The sequence below is a fragment of the Melitaea cinxia genome, chromosome 2 (genome assembly GCF_905220565.1).
Source record: "Melitaea cinxia chromosome 2, ilMelCinx1.1, whole genome shotgun sequence".
NCBI classification, from domain to species: Eukaryota; Metazoa; Arthropoda; class Insecta; order Lepidoptera; family Nymphalidae; genus Melitaea; species Melitaea cinxia.
In genome coordinates, this window is record NC_059395.1 from 7,663,583 (window position 1) to 7,684,416 (window position 20,834).

Below are 20,834 nucleotides of genomic sequence, written 5' to 3' on the forward strand. Positions count from 1 at the left end.
GAAACTTATTGAAATCCTAGCAATTGTCAATTGGATCTCAATATCTATATGGCCTGTATACTCGTATGAATAAATGTTTGTATAGACTATTTGTCTGAATCTTCGTCCTTCATCGTGTTGATTATCACAAGTGACTAAAGAGCTGCAAGTTGGCCGCCATTGTCATACAGTAAATTTTTTTATCTCTTATATAAGAAACTTAATTTTATATCATTGATTGTTTTATAGAAATAGTTCTAATTATTTAATAAATCTCCACAAAAGTATGTTTGTAAATTTTTAATGTACTACTGAAACCGGGTTGGTTCGGCCAAATGTCAAATTTATTGAAACTTTTATTTATTTGGACTGACAAATTTATATAATATTAACTGTTTATTTTTTTTCAGAATGGACAACTACTTTAATAAAGTTTCTGAAAGATCAGATTCCAAAATTAGCTGAATATTATCAGAATGCTGTAGCAGGCAACATTGCTGACAAAACTCCTCCATCTCAATCAGGTATTTTAATCATTTTTTTGGCATATATATGAGTAAATGTTTATTTTTGAACATGAATTTTTTTATGATGTTAATGTAATTTAATTTCATGTAAATTCTTGTTTATAGGGCAAGGTACTCCCAGTCACAATTCTTCAGGCAGCATGCCTGGTGGTTCTACACCAAACAGTTCAACAGTGCCTAATTCTATGCACTCACCTGGAAATTCTAGTGGTATGTTATGTACTAGAATTCATATGATAGTTACACATTCTGTCATCGATTCGTAATGTAGATTCTGCCGAGAAAAAAAATCACACATACGTCACATAAATCACCCTCCTAGACCTTGTCACAGCTTTTTACATTCATGAGACACCCCCCTACCTAGAGTGACGTCACATATTTTACAATTTTGTTCTTTAGTTTCGACATTATTGTAATTGCAGTTTAATTAATGTCAATTCTCTATCAATTCAAATTTCAATTTCAAACAATTAAATTTTTTTAGTTTTTAGGTTGAAATATACTGTTAATACTTACAATTACAGATATCATATTTTGAAATGTGATGTCACACAATTTTGGATCTTTTCTACCCTTGTCACAAAATGTCACACTTACCTAATATGTGACGAAATTTATAATGGCAAGATATTTCGTGGTTTTAGACATGCAGTGTATCATTTTGCATATTTTATTTATATTATAATATAATCGTAAGAACGATATTTTCATGTTTATAAAATAAAATAGGCCTCGGTTCATCAACGCCGAATCCCAATGAGAGCACAGACTGGCGACAAGCTTTACGGCAATGGAACTATTGTTGTCGACTGGCTCGCTATCTCTTGGATGAGGGCTTACTGGACAGACATGATTTTCTTACGTGGATAATTGAGTTGCTGGATAAAAGGGCTCCAGATGATGGACTTTTAAGGTAAGCATATAAATTAGAGATGCGCCGGATTTTCGGCCGAATATTCGTATTCGGTACATTCGGCATATTTTCTCACATTCGTATTCGGTTGATTTGACGATTAATTAAATAGTAAGGTTAACTAATTACTAAATAAGTGTTGTTTATTGCGAAAGTTGTACATAGTTTTTTGGTAAATGAAAGAAACATTCCGTTTTTACCAATCATTTATTGACAAAATAAAAATGATAAACTTTAACAATCAATTTAAATAAAATTTTAACCAAATAAACTTCTATTTTTTTAACATAAAATAATACATTAAACTAAATTAAATTTCTATGAAACTAACAATTTTAAGAACACTGCTTTGAGTAATAACTTTTCTTTGAAAATATTGTATTAGAATATAATATAATAATTACTATCTTTAGGAACCAACATAAGTATTAAAATATCTTTATAATCAAATTAAGTTTTTTAAAATAAATGCCTATTAGTGATGTACCGGATCGTCAAAAATGTATATCCGCGGATATGGATCCGGATACGCATATTTAGTGTCAAGATCCGCAGATACGGATACGGATCTTTATTTATTCGCGCAATCGATGTCGGCGCGTGATCTGGAAACGGCGGGTAGGACAGGCTTTAACTTGCATTGCGCGTGTATTTTTTTGCAATTCGTCTTTTTTTTTATGTATGATGCTGCTACCTCATAACTTTTAATGGACCGATTTCGATGATTCTTTTTTTAATCGAAAGGTGGTACGTGTCACTTGGCCCCATTAAAATTTAAATGAGATTTAAAAAGTACTCTTCCAGCTATATCTTATAATGCGTATTTACTGGACTATTTTTTCGTCGATTTAAGTTTGTATTATACCGTGTGTCGTCAGCCGAGTAGAATAGCACCACCCCCGTTTTCCCGTGGGAGTCTTCTCCTTCTCCTTCTCCTTCTCCTTCTCCTTCTCCTTCTCATTCTCCTTCTCATTCTCCTTCTCCTTCTCCTTCACCTTCTCCTTCTCCTTCTTCTTCTTCTTCTTCTTCTTCTTCTTCTTCAGTCGTTGTCGGAAAGGTTAAAAAAATTCTGGCTAAAATAGCCATGAGTTCATACTTTCACATTCGTATTCGGTTAAACCAACATTCGGCGCATCTCTAATATCAATTAATACTAATTTTTAAAGACTGAAAAAACTGAGAATGAAAAAATTGTGTACTTCAATGCTTTTTATTTAAAATTATTTTGTAATAATATAATTTATTGTTGCTCTAATGTGTCATACAAAAAACGTGACAATGTATAAAAAAAATAATTCTAAAACAAATTGCTAATGTAATCAGAATTGTTTCATTTTAATTAAAAGATTGTGAGTCTAATGCATACATAAAAATTGCTTACTGTGTAATATTAGAATAAATTATACTATTTAAACTTTTGCATTTTCAGGTTATTCCTACCTCTAGCCCTGCAACACATGAGTGAGTTTGTATGCTCTGAGGGCTTATCCAGACGTCTGGCTACCTCTTGTGCTAAAAAGGCCGCTGCTATATGTTCAGTGCTTTCTGATACCACTCTACGAGCACTTAATCAACCTATCGTTTTTAATAAGAATACTGATAGGAATGGAGGTATGTATATAATCTGATTTTGTATTATTATTTGTGTTTGATTTTTCCTACTATATGGTACCTTTCTTAAGTAACATTTGTGTTAACTTACAGAATCTAATGGGGCTCCAATGTCCCCAACAAATGAGGGCAACGGAGATGTCAAACCAAATGTCTCTCAAATAAAGCGGTCTGCAACACCAGCAGACACAAATCAAGGGACACCTAACCCCAACCATTCCCTCGGGACTCCGAACCCCAATCACTCCCTTGGAACCCCCAACCCCATAGGTACTCCTAACCCCCAACAACCAATGGATGTTCAAGTCAAAGAAGAGGTGGGATCACCACCGAGAGACACAAAAACCACATTAACCACAGTGATACAATCTTCATTGAATCCTGTACAAGTTGGTTTTGGAGAAATACTTAACTGCGCGTACCACAGAGATGTGATAATACAGCTAGCAACAATCCTACAGGTACCGTCTAACAAGATATTTTTGTTATAGTTTTACAGAGGTGTATTATGCATTACTAAATGTAAGAATAGTTACTAGTCATATAACTTGTTTGGACTTCCACTCCCCCAATATGTTTTACACACCCTGAAAATTTTTTTTTATAGTTGCATTCACTAATAGATAGCAGATGATTTCAACGAAAACCTATCAATATTAAATCGTTATTAAAAGGTTTTTAAGAATATGTTTATTATTATTACCAGATAATCTGTACTGAGAAAAGTCAATTGGAAAATGTTTTGGAAATGTTGGAAATGTTAAGTTCATTATATTCTCAAAAGTTATGTGTTGCTTCTTCAGATAATCTGCATCGAGTGCCCCACGGCGCTGGTGTGGTCGGGCTGCGGCTCGGCGCTGCAGGGCTCCCCGCTCGACCTGCTGCCGCTGCCGCCCTCCGCGCTGCCCATGCCCATGATGGACTCCGCCGTCACCGAGCACCACCGCCGCCTGGTGACCGCTCATTGTCTATTACCCTTGTTCCTACACAACACACTGCACGCTCCCATGCCCATGATGGACTCCGCCGTCACCGAGCACCACCGCCGCCTGGTGACCGCTCATTGTCTATTACCCTTGTTCCTACACAACACACTGCACGCTCCCATGCCCATGATGGACTCCGCCGTCACCGAGCACCACCGCCGCCTGGTGACCGCTCATTGTCTATTACCCTTGTTCCTACACAACACACTGCACGCTCCCATGCCCATGATGGACTCCGCCGTCACCGAGCACCACCGCCGCCTGGTGACCGCTCATTGTCTATTACCCTTGTTCCTACACAACACACTGCACGCTCCCATGCCCATGATGGACTCCGCCGTCACCGAGCACCACCGCCGCCTGGTGACCGCTCATTGTCTATTACCCTTGTTCCTACACAACACACTGCACGCTCCCATGCCCATGATGGACTCCGCCGTCACCGAGCACCACCGCCGCCTGGTGACCGCTCATTGTCTATTACCCTTGTTCCTACACAACACACTGCACGCTCCCATGCCCATGATGGACTCCGCCGTCACCGAGCACCACCGCCGCCTGGTGACCGCTCATTGTCTATTACCCTTGTTCCTACACAACACACTGCACGCTCCCATGCCCATGATGGACTCCGCCGTCACCGAGCACCACCGCCGCCTGGTGACCGCTCATTGTCTATTACCCTTGTTCCTACACAACACACTGCACGCTCCCATGCCCATGATGGACTCCGCCGTCACCGAGCACCACCGCCGCCTGGTGACCGCTCATTGTCTATTACCCTTGTTCCTACACAACACACTGCACGCTCCCATGCCCATGATGGACTCCGCCGTCACCGAGCACCACCGCCGCCTGGTGACCGCTCATTGTCTATTACCCTTGTTCCTACACACACAACACACTGCACGCTCCCATGCCCATGATGGACTCCGCCGTCACCGAGCACCACCGCCGCCTGGTGACCGCTCATTGTCTATTACCCTTGTTCCTACACAACACACTGCACGCTCCCATGCCCATGATGGACTCCGCCGTCACCGAGCACCACCGCCGCCTGGTGACCGCTCATTGTCTATTACCCTTGTTCCTACACACACAACACACTGCACGCTGCCCATGACTATAATAGACACAAAAAAAATTGCCCTTTGTCTGTAGTGGTATGAAAAACTGGTTACTCTAATGCTTGTTAAAAAACAGGGTAGACTGTATTTTTAACCGACTTCCAAAAAAGGAGGAGGTTCTCAATTCGACTGTTTTTTTTTTTTTTTTTTTTTTATTTATATTTTTTTTTTTTATGTATGTTACATCAGAACTTTTGACCAGCTAGACCGATTTTGACAAATTTTGTTTTAATCTAAAGGTGGTGTGTGCCGAATGGTCCCATTTAAATTTATTTGAGATCTAACAACTACTTTTCGAATTATATCTAATAATGCGTTTTTACTTGACGCTTTTTTCGTCGACCTATGTTGTATTATACCACATAACTTTCTACTGGGTGTACCGATTTTGATAATTCTTTTTTTGTTGGAAAGGGGATATCCCTAGTTTGATACCATGATAAGGAAACTAGGATCTGATGATGGGATCCCAGAGAAATCGAGGGAAACTCTTGAAAATCCGCAATAACTTTTTACTGGGTGTATCGATTTTGATAATTTTTACTTTAATCGAAAGCTGATGTTTATCATGTGGTCACATATAAATTTTATCGAGATCTGATAACTACTTTTTGATTAATCTTTGATAACGCGTATTTACTTGACATTATTTTCGTCACCTTGCGTTGTATTATACCTCATAACTTTTTACTGGGTGCACCGATTTTGACGTTTCTTATATAAATTAAAAGCTACTATTCGTCACGTGGTCCCATTCAAATTTAATTGAGATTTGATTAGTAAGTTGTGAGTTATATCTAATATTGCGTATTTACTTGACGGTTTTTTCGTCACCCTACGTTGTAATACGTTATATCTTTTTACTGGGTACACTGATTTTGATCTTTTTTGTATAAATCAAAAGCTAATACTTGTCATGTCGTCCGTTTTAAATATGATTGAGATATAATGAGCAATTTTTGAGTAATCTTTGATGACACGTATTTACATGACGATGTTAAGACGACTGTGGTCATGTTCAATACTTTGCCACAACGCCATCTATCAAAATTTAATGAAATTACTTCGTTCACTATCGATCAAATTACAATATTCCACTAGAGTAGAGAGTAGCAGTTTATTCGTTATAAATATATTTGAGCTTTTAATTTTTGAGTTATCGCTAATACTGGGTATTTACTTGGCTATTTTACGTCGACCAACGTTATATTAACCTCATTACTATTATACTGGGTGGACCGATATCGATGATTCTCTTTTTAATCGATAGGTGGTGCTTGTCATGTGGTCCCATTTAAATATAATTGAGATTTGACTCGAACTTTTTGAGCTATATCTGATATGGCGTATTTACTTGACTGTTTTTGGAGTTTTCTCCTTAAGAATCGATTTTCATTTAAGGCCCCGGAATGAAAAAATTGAACAGTAAAATCTACTGAACGAATGACCTTGTTAGAGATGGCGTTCAGACGTTTTCTAATAACGCAATTAGGTTCCGATAGATGGCGTTATCGGATTCATTTATTTACAATTTGATAGAGTAATAATATATTTCTTAGACTCGTAAGCCTTTTTGTGCCAATTTAGACAGTTGATCTGAAGGGGTAAACTCCAGTCGTGCATCGGAGCTGTGTGAAAACATGAACATTACATATTTTTAATAAAAAAGACATAAACCGTAATTCAATATAAATCCGCTTCAACTAAAAAACCCGCCGTAATAAGCGATGTCAGCGCTTCGCGCGAATCGACGACGGGCCTTTTATGAAATTTCTGCCTACAATCGCTAACAAAATGTTAGAAATAACAGTAGAACATTATATAATTCTACAATTTTATAATGTCGCGTTATATGGAATACGAACAAAGTATTACTATTTTTTCGTCGATCTACGTTGTATTACTCTGCGATGTAATTGAAGTCGGTTTTTTTTTCGTTTGCGAGCAAACACAATTATATAATATCATAAATTATAAAAGAAAGTACAAATTTAATTGAACGTGTTGGCGTCGTGGATATAATACATCACTCCTACGTTCGCACCATCACTAGTGCCTCCGCTGTCTTCCGTCACCCGCACCCATCGAGTGGTTTGCTCACGCGCTAACGCCCTTAGCTTTAACATACTCCCGGTATTGAACAGAACTCTTCAATTTTTGCTGTCGGAAGGGGGACATCATTTGAATGCTCCTGTGATTACGTTCTTCTTTGTCTACCACTCTTGCAATTCCATCCATTCCGAATCCCGTCCATCCATTCTGAAAATTAGAAAAATAAGTTTGCTACATGAATAAGAATAGGTAATGTTCATGCCTCATAATATTTAGGATGTTTTTATTTTTAATATAAAATGTTATCTTCAAAGGTTTATGAAGCTGAACAAGAAATTGCAGCGCGAAGTAAGAGAGCGGAAAGCAAGTGGTGTGAGGATAAATGGCAAACTAGTTCACAAGGTATTTCCTATTTGAAAATATCGCTTTTGATATTAAATTACATATACATAGTCACGAAACGATCAATTTTAAACACCACATGTTCGAAATTATAGGGAGTGAAACTTCTTTAGAATCGTTGTGATTTGAAACTCGATGAAACTAAAATACGACAAAAACATATACATTTGTAAGAACGAATGAGATAGACTATATTACACAGTATTTTATACACTCAGTGAAAAAAAAGCTCCCGTAGGCTACTTTTCAGAAGTTACACGACGGCCGTGTGTTATTTTCTCATATACACACTAATATTTGTTTTTGAGTTTTTTGACTATAGGAACCGTGTTTTTAACAATGCAACTTTTTAAACTTCCTATTAAGAGGCTCCCCCTTCTCAATGACCTTGAGCATTTAGACTTTGCCACACCCCACCCACCCGCACTTCACCTGATCAGTATTACGTAAAGGTTATTAAACTCGGCCATCTACCGGCTCTAGCTTGTACTACTTAGGACATGCGATTGATCCGTTTCCTAGACCAAGAGCTTGCGTACAAGTTGTGATCATCCATAATTATTATTTAATTTTTTTCTTGTCGTGTCGATCATTTAGGCTATAAAATTATATTAATTACTAGTTGTTACTTGTTGTTCAGTTCGCAGTTATAAAATAAATAAATTTCTAAAATAAAAGTAGCCTAAGTTATTCCTTACTATATCGGCTATCTGCCAGTGAAAGTTCCGTCAGAATCGGTCTAGCCGTTTCAGAGATTAGGCGGAACAAACAGACATACAGACAGACAAAAATTGTTAAAATGCTATTTTTGTGTATGTATCGTGTATACATCCATATGAATTTAGTAAAAAGCGGTTATTTTAATATTAAAAGCAGCCGCTCCAATTTTATTTGTATAGATATACTAAATTTATATTTTATTCTATTATCGGCTCGGTGAAAATCGACTTTATGTTCGGATCTTAGACCACAAGCTAAGCAGCTTTACATTTACACAGCTCAAAATTAATAATTTAAATTATTTTTTTATTTGAAGTAAATACAATTGCAAAATTCAACAGTAAGTCTGTCTACCTGTTACATTTTGATGCCTATCTTGGATTAAAAAAAGTAAATAGATTTGCGCGTAAGCAAGAGCAGCGTGCGATGACGAGCGACACAAGTTCCCCGTACAAAGGCCTCTGGCCGTCTGCCGCGGGCCGCCTGTCGCCCGGCAAATAACCAAAAATTATATTTTTACGATTTTCTAATAAAATACTGCACTTAATAAAAAACCCTTCTGTAGAAATATTAAGTACAGGATTCTTAATTATTAAAAAAAAAATGTTCACTATTGTAAGTAGTAAAATAAGAAAGCCTATACGATTTTTGTACGCGAAAGGAGGTTCAGGTAAACAATTATTTCTCTTTATTTAGAGAATTTTATACAATTATCTTACAGTCACATTAATAATCTGAATCCGAGTTACAACATATATTTATTTTATATTTTTAACGTAACTTTAACGTATACTTTATAGCACATGAAAACGGCCGATTTTGTCTGGGATCCCCTTAAGCTATTATCAAGATGTGAAACAGGATATTTACTTAAAATCTATGATTCCAGACTTTGGTGTGTCCATCACTTACAACAATTCTGAAATATAATGAACTTAGAGTTATGAATTTTATGCATGTTATTTTTACCTTCTCGTCTTAACTTTAAATAAAAATAAAAAAAACATATGTACATTGAAAAAATTTAATTTTGTTTTAGCTCGGGTACTAGCAGTGTTAGAAGCTTTAGACAGACACTGCTTCGATCGCGTCGATCCAAATAATAACTTAGACACACTATACAAGGAGGTGTTTGCAAACTGCACTCCAACCAACAAAGATGGCAACCCTGATCCTAAAGATCCGGTAAGAATTTTGATTATTTGGAGATGTTTGCCAAATTGTATGGGGAAGACGCCGCGTTGGCGCAACGGTTACAACCATGGATTGTACTTGTTGTGCTGGCGGTTGCGGGTTCGATCCCCGCACATGACAAACATTTGTATTGGCCATACAGGTGTTTGCCGTGGTCTGGGTGTTTGTGCAGTCCTTGTGGGTCTCCCCACCGTGCCTCGGAGAGTACTTTAAGCCGTTGGTTCCGGTTGTTATCATGTACACCTGATAGCGATCGTTACTCATAGTAGGGAATATATCCGCCAACCCGCATTGGAACAGCGTGGTGGATTAAGTTATGATCCTTCTCCTACATGGGGAAAGAGGCCTATGCCCAGTAGTGGGATATTACAGGCTGAAGCGATGGGAAACATTGTTGTTTTTCTTCTTTTCTTTGAAATATTCAATATTATAAACGTTTTGTTGGATTATTTGCTACTCGTAAATTATCAACTAAATATCTGGCAATTTTTTTTTTTTATATATATATTATTTTTACTATGACAACTCTACACTGCTTAGCAATATTCTCCTGATGTTTATATATTTTCTTTGTTCATACTAGAACCCCCTATGTTATATTTTTCGGTGCATTAAAGTCTATTAAAACCGAGTTTCTATTTAATTTATCCTAACCTGCTACACGTATAAATAGAATAAAAGTTCAGAGTTTTTATGGATTAGATGAGACGTCATAATGCGTGTTGTCCGCAGGAGTGGGCGTGCTCGTACGCGGTGGTGCGCGTGCTGTGCGAGTGGGCGGTGTGCGGCGCGCGCTGGGGCGAGCACCGCGCCATGGCGGCCGCCGCGCTGCTGGACCGCCGCCAGCACCACCACCACCACCACGACCACCAGGGTACGCCACCGACATCACCACTACCATCACCATCACTACCGGGGGGGGGGGGGGGGCTTGACAAATATCATATAATTTTTTTCTGATTGAAACAAAAAAAAAATTATACTATTTTGGTCCATTTAATCCAGATTGTACATGCTTAAGATTTAATCTTAAGCGTAATCGTATACGAATAAGATCATTCACTAATTCGTTCGAAAGAAATAATTTCATTCATACTTCGACTTTATACATTTACTGACTGTCTGATTTGTTGATTGTGTCTGATTACTAGTCTTAACTAGTCGTAGGTAAATAAAAGCACGAAGAAACCCACATTTTGAAAAATCTCACGTGAGATTGGGGGATGGGGTAGGGGATTGAATAAAATTTCACGACATCTCACCAGGGGGGAGGGGTGACAGAAAATTTAAAAAAACACCTCACGTAATTTATGGACGCGCCCCCCTAATTCAATTACAAAACTAATCAGGTTACCACTTTTCCATGATTCCACTTACAACATTTGTAAGTAAACAAATTGGTAATTAGCTTTGTTTTAAATTGATTGATTTATTTATTCAACCTGTCACATCATACTGCTGGGCATAGCCCTTTTTCTCCATGTAGAAGAAGGGCCAGAATTATTTATTTTTAATGGCTTGAAAATGGTTCAAACAGTAGACGAATCTAAAATATTCGTTTGAAAATTAACTTATCATGAGTTATATTTTTGAGTGGGTCTTGTGTAGCAGGTTCAGTATAAAATTAAGTTTTATCTAGTAATACAATAAAAAGCTAAAGGAAGAAATATTTGCAATTTAGTTATAAATCTTTTGTTCTAGGATCTGATGACAAGGAATCAATAAGTTCTGGTACAGGTCTTTACAACGGACCGCCAATTTTCCAGAATCTGCTTCTACGTTTCTTGGACAATGATGCACCAACATTAGGTAAGTTCCATGGCGTTAGTGTTTTATTCATAAGTACATTTATTACTGAAATATTCTTCACTTACTAATTCAATCAGGCACTCTGGCCACAGAGTAAAGAACGCATTTAGGCATATAAGTGCAATTTCGAAAAATAAACAGTGGTTAATTATACTTTGATTGTTACAGACGAGAGTCCCAACGCACCTCCAGGCAACAGACAGCAGTTCGCAAATTTAGTTCATCTATTTGGTGAACTGATAAGGCGGGACGTATTCTCTCATGATGCATACATGTGTACTCTCATATCAAGAGGTAAATACAACCAAACGTATATAATATTTTATTATGTTAGTCAATGTAAATTGAATTTTTATGGAGAGATTTTGATGGATTTAGTTTAAAATTTATCTCTGTTATTCACTTTATGACAAACAATCAAAATAATTTGCCTTTTTTAACTTATTTCATCAACAACAAAATAACTGATTTTTTTTTAATGAAATATTTGGTAGTTCTGAAAATAGGTCGAAACTGCGTAAATTATTTTTTATACTCCAATGTGATGATGGTGACCCTGGGATGGGATGGGTCCACTATTGTTTCTATGTTATGACGTAGGTGACCTCATCTCGCCTACGGAACCCACATCATCGGGCAACGCCCACACAGTGGCGCCACCAGCCACCAGTGCCGGCACTAACCACAACATGGATGATGACATTTTTGCTGGCATCGACCTCAAGCCCAAAATGGAGGTGAGACTACTCATGTATCAATCCCAAAAAATGTCTAAGGCAGGATTATTTTAGTCTCATGTATGGGATAAGGATTGAAACTAAACTTTAATTTATTTTTTCTTTGTTGATAAATACAATTATAATCCATAATATTGCACAAAAAGTGGACTTAATGCCGATAACCCTTTCACCGCCTGAGTCGGATTTATCCGACAAAAAATTTCGGGCTTATTCCGTCTGAGTCGGATTTATCCGACACAAAACCCTGTTTATTATATATTCAATTTCTAAACGTATTATGATGTTTTAGCCTAAAATACTTTTTTTTTTCGAAAGTTTATCTATTCGACCTTTTAATTAGTATTACAATTCAGATTTACTATATCAAGAAACAAAATAAAATACTATTTCAATTAAGGTAAATTTACTAATATTATATCCCGGAGAAAGTGTATTGACTTCCAACGCCTATGTCGTGTTTATCCGACAGTAGTGATGGGACAATGTTAGAATTTATAAGATATGGAATATTCATAAACAAAAATATTATATTAAATACCAAGTTATTGAATAAAAAAAAAGTACATTAAGTATGTAATTGTTATTTAATAACGTGTTGTTTTTGCTCTGTTTAAATCTATATTTTGTAAGAAATTAGCGATTTAGTTATTTTGTACGGACAACTATAAATGCTAATTCCCATCCCTAGATTGAGTCCTTTTCGCCAGTATAGCCAGCTTATAGCCAGCGCCTGCGTCGGATAAATACGACCGTTCATGACGTCACAACCGTATAGAATTTTTCGTTAGTGTTGCGCGTGTTTTTGTGATATAGTAATGAGTTAGTAAGTTTTACGTTCGTGTTTTTAAAATTGAAATTTACAATGACGACTGCTGAAGAATTAATACGAATTCTAGAAGGTGATGACGATGACGAATTTGTGTCAGACGAAGAATTTGATAGTGATGAAGAGGTAATTATATCTTTTATAAAATTGTTTTATTTAAATTTATTGTGCAGTGAGAGACGGTAATCTTATCTATTCTATCTTCACACAAACGGTGAGAACACGAGTTATACCTACGTTACTTAAGTTTAATCATGTTATGACATGAATGCTCCGACGCCGCGCCGCCAGTGAAGTGACCTACAGGCATGCGATTTGTGAATGTTTGATTGTAATAGGTGTATAAATTATAAAATTAGACGAAATATTATTGTGATCGATAGGTTATTTTTTTTTCCATGTCTGTCATAGGTGTAGGTATATGAACATCATTTTAATGTAAATGTGTTTCAAGTAATGCTCGTGCAAAAGACTTAACACAAATTAACACAAAATCAAGAGACTTTCAGCCCGTGTCCATCTCCAGAGTATTAATTTTTTTATGAAGAAATAACAATCAAGACTGATTAACGTATGTTTGAAGATTAACTTATGTGAGTACTTAACAAAGAAATTAAACTTTTAATTAAAATTTTGTAATTTTTATTTATTTCATTACTTAGTTTATCAATAACTATACTTTACAACACTATGCAAAATTGTACCTAAACGTTGCTGGCGCTACAGGCACTTCACACGAATTATGACATGGCGGTTAAAGGGTTAAGCTAAGTAGAATGTAAAAGAATATAAATTTGTAAGTAAAGAAAGCGAATTCAATAAAAAAAGGAGAGCAAAAAATATGGTTAAAAAAACGAATATTATGTTTATAATAATAATAATGAATTTTTATCATGTTACAATTAAAAAAAAAAAAGTTAAGGATATTATGTTTTTATTATTATTGTTAAATTATAGCATGTATAATCATAGTTGTATTTCGTTTTAATGAAATTATAAAGAAATGTTATATTAGTTTATACACTTTTATTAAAAGCTTAGACCACAAATTAAACTAAATTAGTTATTCCAGGAAAATGTTAGGATGGATCTAGATGATTCCAAAATAGATGACGATCTTGATAAGTTACTGCAGCACATAAAGGAGGACCAACAAAACTCTATGGACGCGCCTGACAGTCCTAAGGATCCCGGAGAAACCTCACACAGGTAACTTACGAATAATATGATTGGATTAAATTTAATATGATTTGTAATGATTTTTTTTTTTTTCTTAAGCCGACTATACTATCAAAACGTGAAAAAAAAATCACAATTCCTAAAAATATATACATATTATATATAAATCACTGTAGACTTGATTTAGTTCTTATAAATTTTTGAAAATAAAAATATGTGTGTAATTCAGTAAACATATATATTTGTCGGATTGAAGGGTATATCTCTCTTGCCTAATCGCTTACTTGCCTCTCAGTATTCGGTCTACTGTGGACTTCAGTGATCAATGTTGGCACAAGTAAACACAATAACACGGAACGCGGTATAGTTGTTAGTTAACAGGGAGGGGGACGAACTTCTTAGTATTCGATGGATTCACCGTGTGGGTGCCGAGTCCATCGTGTGGCAGAGGGAGTAACTCAGAGCAGTGCCTAGGACTTGCGACCTAGGTGTAGGTTTAAGGATGCCCCCTTTGAGATACGTATCAACGCTCACCTTCACTGCTCGAGTTGTGTCGATGTGTTTGCGCAGATTATTAAAGAGTAGGTTAAGCTAGTAGCACGATACAACAAGTGCATCGTGCCAAGCCAGAGCCAAGGCTGCTTTAGCCGAAGTTGCACCGTTCATTTTATACTCGTCAGAATAACTCAAGTAATATTATGAATGAGGGTAGGTGACTATGGAACGATACGCTGTTGTTAATAAATTCCTTTCTTATTGCCTACGATAGCGCAAGTGCCGATATAGTTATGTTGGACCAAAGTATGAGAACAATAGCAGTAACTTTTCCACATATTCATCTATTATTTATGTAGTTTTGAACTTAATATACAAACATTTTTCTAGTGTTAACTCACCAATGATGGGCGCCAGTGGAATGAGTATCCCGGGAATGCAATCTATTGGAATGGGTCCAATGTCTGTACCAGGTAAGGCATTTTAGTTATTTATTTATTTATTTACACTTTTTGCACACCAACACAAAAGTAACATAAGTTTAATGAGGTTAAAAAAATAATAAATTTGCATTAGTTGCAACAGGCGGCCTTATCGCTAAAGCAGCGATTTCTTCCAGGCAACCTTTGGGCAGAGGACTTGAATTGATTGTTAATGGGGATAGGGGCGCAAAATAAGTGCTATCAGTCATAAACATAAGTATACATACATACACATATACAGTTAGCTATTAATGTTGTAAAAAATATTTTTGTTTTCATGCCAAAGTAGATTAAGAATAACCTGTCTACTAATTGTAGTTAGGTAAATATTTTTATTTAATTTTCATAAATAAATAAACGCTTTACATTTAACAGACCCCAGTAGAATTTTCTCCTGTGTCGGTCCAAAAACAGACACAATATACAAGCACAAACCCCCAGACCAAGATAAACATCTGCATACCCAATACAAATGATTGTCATGTACGGGAATCGAACCCGCGACCGCTAGCGCAACAACCGTTGCGGTGTACAGATATAACGACTGCTCTGATGTAATGGTGCATGTGCCGCGTTGGCGGCACCTAAACACTGACGGGTCGCGGGTTCGATTTCCGCTCGGAGTGTACATTTGTTAACATTTTTTCATATTATACAAAAAATAATACAAACAAATGTATATTTGTTTTTATAAAAATATTTACATCCAGTCTAGTCGTTAGTTCTCGTTGGTTTCCCCACCGTGCCTCAGAGAGTACGTTAAGCCGTCGGTCCCTGGTGGCGATCGTTACTCATAGTAGCGAATATATCCGCCAACCCGCATCGGAGCGGCGCGGTGCGTGGGGAAAGAGGCTCGCGGCCGGCACGGGGGGGGGGGGGGGAGAGGCCCGCGGCCGGCGGGGGGTGAAGGCCGGGGCGCAGTGAGCAGCTCGCGCTGGTTGCAGGGCTGCGCGCGGCGAGCGCGGGCGGCGGGCCGGCGCCGCGCCACTTCCACTACACCACGCACTTCCCGCTGCCGCCCGCGGAGCCCGAGCACGCGCCGCACGACGCCAACCAGCGCCACATCCTGCTGTACGGCGTGGGCCGCCAGCGGGACGACGCCAAGCACGCCGTCAAGAAGATGACCAAGGGTAAGCTGGCCGCGCATTCCGCAATGCGATTGTCTTTGCGAACTAATTACCTCCTTGCATTTAGGTTATTTCGTACGAAGTTGCTACTCGCCTTGTGCGGATGACGTCTGTACTTTTGCCTATATGCACTCAAAATAATGTTAATAAAATTAGTGTTAGATCGCCTTTCATTTGGTTTGGTTTACCTCATTACCTTCGCATGTCATCTCTCACTCAACCGTCGACTGTACGGCAAGCGGTAACAGTTTTGTAATACTTCTTTTTTAAATTTTGATACGAATACACTTTCTTCGTGATTACAATTGTAAAATATATCATTAAACCTACTTTATTGAACCTATTTTAGTATTGTTATATCATATTTTTGGATCGAACAAATACAAAACTTTGAACATGATTCTCTTAAATTTTGATATTTAGAGGTTACTGTATTTTACCTAAGCAATGCAATATAGGTACCGGTGTGGTTATTGAGCGCTCGGCGATAGTGTGGGAATTTAGATAAATAGAAAATAGTTTTGTTCAGTACAATATTGAAATATGATAGTATTTAGTTTAACAACCGCTCTGGTGTGGTGGTGCGAGTAGTCGCCTAAAACACCAACGGTTTGAGGATTCGATTCCCGTTCCAGATGAATACTTGTATTTTTACAAATATTTCTATCCGGTTTGGATGTCTGTCCTTGTGGGTCTTCCCACTGTGCCTCGAAAAACACTTTAAGCCGTCGGTCCCGTTTGCTATCACAAATATCTGATAGTGACCGTTATTCATAGTAGACAAAATATCCGCCAACCCGCTGTGGAACAGCGTGGTGGGTTAAGCTCCAATCCTTATTCTACATGGGGAAGGGGATGTTACAGGCTGAATGCTAGTTACTCATTAAATATTTTCTTCCTTAAAATGTTGAAACAAAGTTGAAAGTCAGCAATCAATATCTGTGCTGATAACTATCGGTAACTTTATATTGAGCTGATCGTCTGATCCTGCCTTTTAATACCTAGTTACCGTAACATTTGCCGTATTTATTACACACATCATCATCATTACAGCCTATACAGTCCACTGCTGGACATAGGCCTCAACAAGTTTACGCCAAAAACAAGGTTAACTCATGTCTTTTACCCATAGTCACCACGCTGGGCAGGCGGGTTGGTGATCGCAGTACTGGGTTTGTCGCCCCGAAGACGCTGCTGCCCGTCTTCGGCCCGTGTATTTCAAAGCCAGCAGTCAGATGGTTATCCCGCCACCGGTCGACTTTTTAAGTTCCAAGGTGGTAGCGGAACTGTGTTATCCCCTAGTCGCCTCTTACGACACCCACGGGAAGAGATGGGGTGGCTATATTCTTTAGTACCGTAGCCACACAGTACAGTATTACACACAGCTTCGAGTTAATGTAACAACACCCCCTGGCACACAAGTAGGAAGCTCGTGTCGTTGAGAGTTTTCATATTGATTAAACCTTAATATAAAAAAAATACATATTGATTTTTGTCTACAGAGATTTGCAAATTGTTCTCGAAGAAGTTTTCGATCGACGTCGCTGAGGGTGGGAAAATAAAGAAGCACTCCCGAAGCGAGTTCAACTTCGAAGCTGTCACTCATAAGTTTCAGGTGGCTATTTAAATTATACTTTGTTTTTATGTTTATTAATATTAAGTAATCTTTTTTGTACGTTTATTTGTTATGTATGATTAGTAATATTATTTTCATTTTTGGTTATCAATTAAGTAATAATTTAAAATCATGGATGAATTTATAATCATATTGAGAATAAATTGTGTTGATAATGGGGGTAGAATAGCCAACACGCTTCTGATGTTCCGTGCATAGTCTTAAAGGTTGACTGTTGTACACTTGCTTACCACCAAAGTAATACAAAAGAACATTTTAGGACCAACTAAATAGGCCCAGTCTAGACGCGCCGATATGTTTACAGTAAACGGTTTTGTCTTAGCACATATTAGTCAATCTGGTTTTAGGTAGATAAGAAACGTTAGAGATAGAGTAAAAAATGTAGCAATTGTGCGTAGTGACAATAAAACATCCTAGGACTAACTAGATAGTCCCAGTCTAGACTTGTCGACATATTTATAATAAACGGATTTCTCCCAAAACAAACTAGTCAATCTGGTTTGAGCTACCTTATCCCCGACCCTCACCGCGATGCTCGGCGACAACGAGTCCTGGAAGGCGATGGTCTCCTTCTGCGAGACAGTTATGTCCCAGAAGGAGAATGACGAGCGGGTGAGAGAGGAGGCCGCCGACGAGCCCCCGTCCGCAGGCGACGAACGGGGGTGCGTAGGAGGCGCTACTTAATGCACCTCTAGTAACGCCTCTGTGCCCGTGTCGGGCCGGGATGGGAACCCGGTCCTGCTAGACACGGCGTCGTCAAGATTGTTCAGAGGTAGTCGGACAGTCCCCATGGAGGAGAAATCTGGCCTTTTCGCCGAGGCCAGCCTGTCGCTGGAGGCAACCTGTTGCCTACAAATCCGAGACCCTCCAATTAAAGCGGCTGAAGGCTTCCCGTGGGAGTTTGGTCGGTATTGCACCCCCAAGTGCTGAGGCCGACATAAGATCTAGGACTGCCTACCCGGGCGTCCTGGATATCACTCATAAATAGGTTCTCCTTCGATACAAAAAAACCCCGACCCTCCCCAGGAGCTATCGCCACCTTATTCGTCACAGGAACACAACACTACAGCAGTATTATTTGGCTCTGATCTTCTATAAGGTTCAGGTACTTCACCAAATAGGTTGCTCTAGATTTTGCGTATGATATGTATTGCTGATTTGATGAAGATAATTAAAAAAATGTGGCTCATCCAGGATGGATTCGAGTGGCAAAAGAAAGGGGAAAATGGAAATCTTTAGAGGAGGCCCATGTCGAAAGACAAGCTGTTTCTCTGACAATACATGCAGTAATAATTAATTATTATAGATAAAACACAATGTTTTGTAAGTTCGACAAACACCATTAAATGCTAATTTTATTTATTGTATTATTTGTTGCGCCCTGCTGTGCCGGACGTCAATGATAGAATGTAATAGTGTGGTACGCTTTCAGGCAATGTCGATGTACGAGCAGGGCGCGGTGTCGTGGGCGGTGGGCGGCGCGGTGTGCGAGGCGCTGGCCGCGTACGCAGCGGGCGCCACCACCTACTTGCCGCAGCCCGAGCACGTGGCCTTCGCGCTCGACCTCATGGAGATCGCGCTCAACGTGCACGGCCTCATCGAGACCTGCATACAGGCATGTCATCACGGTCTTTGCACAGGTCGGGCAACTGCAGTGGCGGCGGTACGTCGGCTTAATGGTTTACAGCCGCCAGAGGCATGACGATCGCTGGGAGTGCTGTGCAATGAAGACAGAATAGCAATCTGTCTTTTTTTCTATCACACGTTACGCATATAACCAATTACAATGAAATATCACTAAATATAACCAATTACAATGAAGCATCATTCAACCAGCGTGCACAGTGCGCATCGCATCACGTGACCGCACACAGCGATAGCAGTGACGTACAGCGGCGTTGACGCGAATGAAAAGTTATGACACTATCGTACTAATCTCTCACCATTAAAATTGAGCTTAGTTTCCTGACTTCTATGTAAGATCGTGCATTTAATACGTCCATACTCACACAAACCCAACACATACCTCGTACAATCCGCAAACATACTACTAGCTGATCATCACACATAGTGCTCTGTCATAGTAAGTTAGCAGTCATATTATCAAAAACATATCATTGTTGTATTTTTCTAAATAAATATAATAAAATAAATAAAAAATTAAAAAGAAATCTTCTCCAAATACATATGTACAAGTCGACATAATTCTTCCCTTAATAGAGCTGTTGGCAGCACTCTATTTTCTAACAAAACTAACCATCAAGGCAAAAGTCAATAATTTCTGCTACAGTAGTATCTCCCCTATAGATCCTCAAGGAGCTGTCCGAGGTGGAGGCCGCGCTGCTGTCCCGCGGGGCGCCCATCAGCGGTCTGGCGGCGCCTCGCGCATACACGTCCGCGCTAGCGCTCTACACTGTGGGGGCGCTGAGGCGCTACCACTCGTGCTTACTGCGTACGTTGATGAAATAATTATGATATTTATTTTAATTTGCTAGTGATTTTAAATATTACATAAACATACATATAAAAAATCTAAATACACCCCTAGTTTCATAAAAATATTTTTTCTAACAGTGTGCATGGAACAGACTTCAGCAGTTTTCGAGCAGCTATGTCGCCTGGTGAAATGCGTTGTTAACCCTGGAGACTGCGGCTCGGCTGAACGTTGCGTCTTGGCCCAGCTTCACGATCTCTACAAGGCTGCTGCGCATCTCTTCCACGCCCCACACGCCGATACATTCGCCAATGCCTATCCTAAAATCAAGTATGTTTTTTTTTTGTGTATACTACCATTAGTATATGATTTTAGTTTTCTGTGTTACTTATATGATGATATGTGTATTTTTTCAGACAAGCGCTTTACTCTCCTTTAACACCGACTCCATCAAATTACGAATACAATCCACAGTTTTTGAGCGAATTCTTCACGAACCCAAGAAAAGGTATAGTGCATCGTGATATTGTCATATTTTAAAAACTGTCAATATAATAACAGTATCAAAAATTATTTTAAAAACAGCTATAAA

The 20,834-nt window shown here is 38.5% G+C and overlaps 1 protein-coding gene across 1 annotated transcript in view; it reads left to right on the forward strand.

Moving 5' to 3' along the window:
* LOC123663727 (mediator of RNA polymerase II transcription subunit 12-like) overlaps nucleotides 1-20,834 on the forward strand; it is a 46,095-nt gene that overhangs the window by 2,068 nt on the left and 23,193 nt on the right. The window contains exons 4-23 of the mRNA XM_045598396.1: nucleotides 390-503; nucleotides 612-716; nucleotides 1,239-1,422; nucleotides 2,852-3,033; nucleotides 3,127-3,494; nucleotides 3,837-3,986; nucleotides 7,513-7,600; nucleotides 9,360-9,505; nucleotides 10,247-10,386; nucleotides 11,208-11,323; nucleotides 11,492-11,617; nucleotides 11,924-12,060; nucleotides 13,962-14,098; nucleotides 14,954-15,036; nucleotides 15,990-16,175; nucleotides 17,675-17,787; nucleotides 19,241-19,423; nucleotides 20,116-20,260; nucleotides 20,383-20,572; nucleotides 20,659-20,750. Coding sequence (XP_045454352.1) covers nucleotides 390-503; nucleotides 612-716; nucleotides 1,239-1,422; nucleotides 2,852-3,033; nucleotides 3,127-3,494; nucleotides 3,837-3,986; nucleotides 7,513-7,600; nucleotides 9,360-9,505; nucleotides 10,247-10,386; nucleotides 11,208-11,323; nucleotides 11,492-11,617; nucleotides 11,924-12,060; nucleotides 13,962-14,098; nucleotides 14,954-15,036; nucleotides 15,990-16,175; nucleotides 17,675-17,787; nucleotides 19,241-19,423; nucleotides 20,116-20,260; nucleotides 20,383-20,572; nucleotides 20,659-20,750 — 2,985 coding nt within the window. The remainder of the gene's footprint in view (nucleotides 1-389; nucleotides 504-611; nucleotides 717-1,238; nucleotides 1,423-2,851; nucleotides 3,034-3,126; nucleotides 3,495-3,836; nucleotides 3,987-7,512; nucleotides 7,601-9,359; nucleotides 9,506-10,246; nucleotides 10,387-11,207; nucleotides 11,324-11,491; nucleotides 11,618-11,923; nucleotides 12,061-13,961; nucleotides 14,099-14,953; nucleotides 15,037-15,989; nucleotides 16,176-17,674; nucleotides 17,788-19,240; nucleotides 19,424-20,115; nucleotides 20,261-20,382; nucleotides 20,573-20,658; nucleotides 20,751-20,834) is intronic.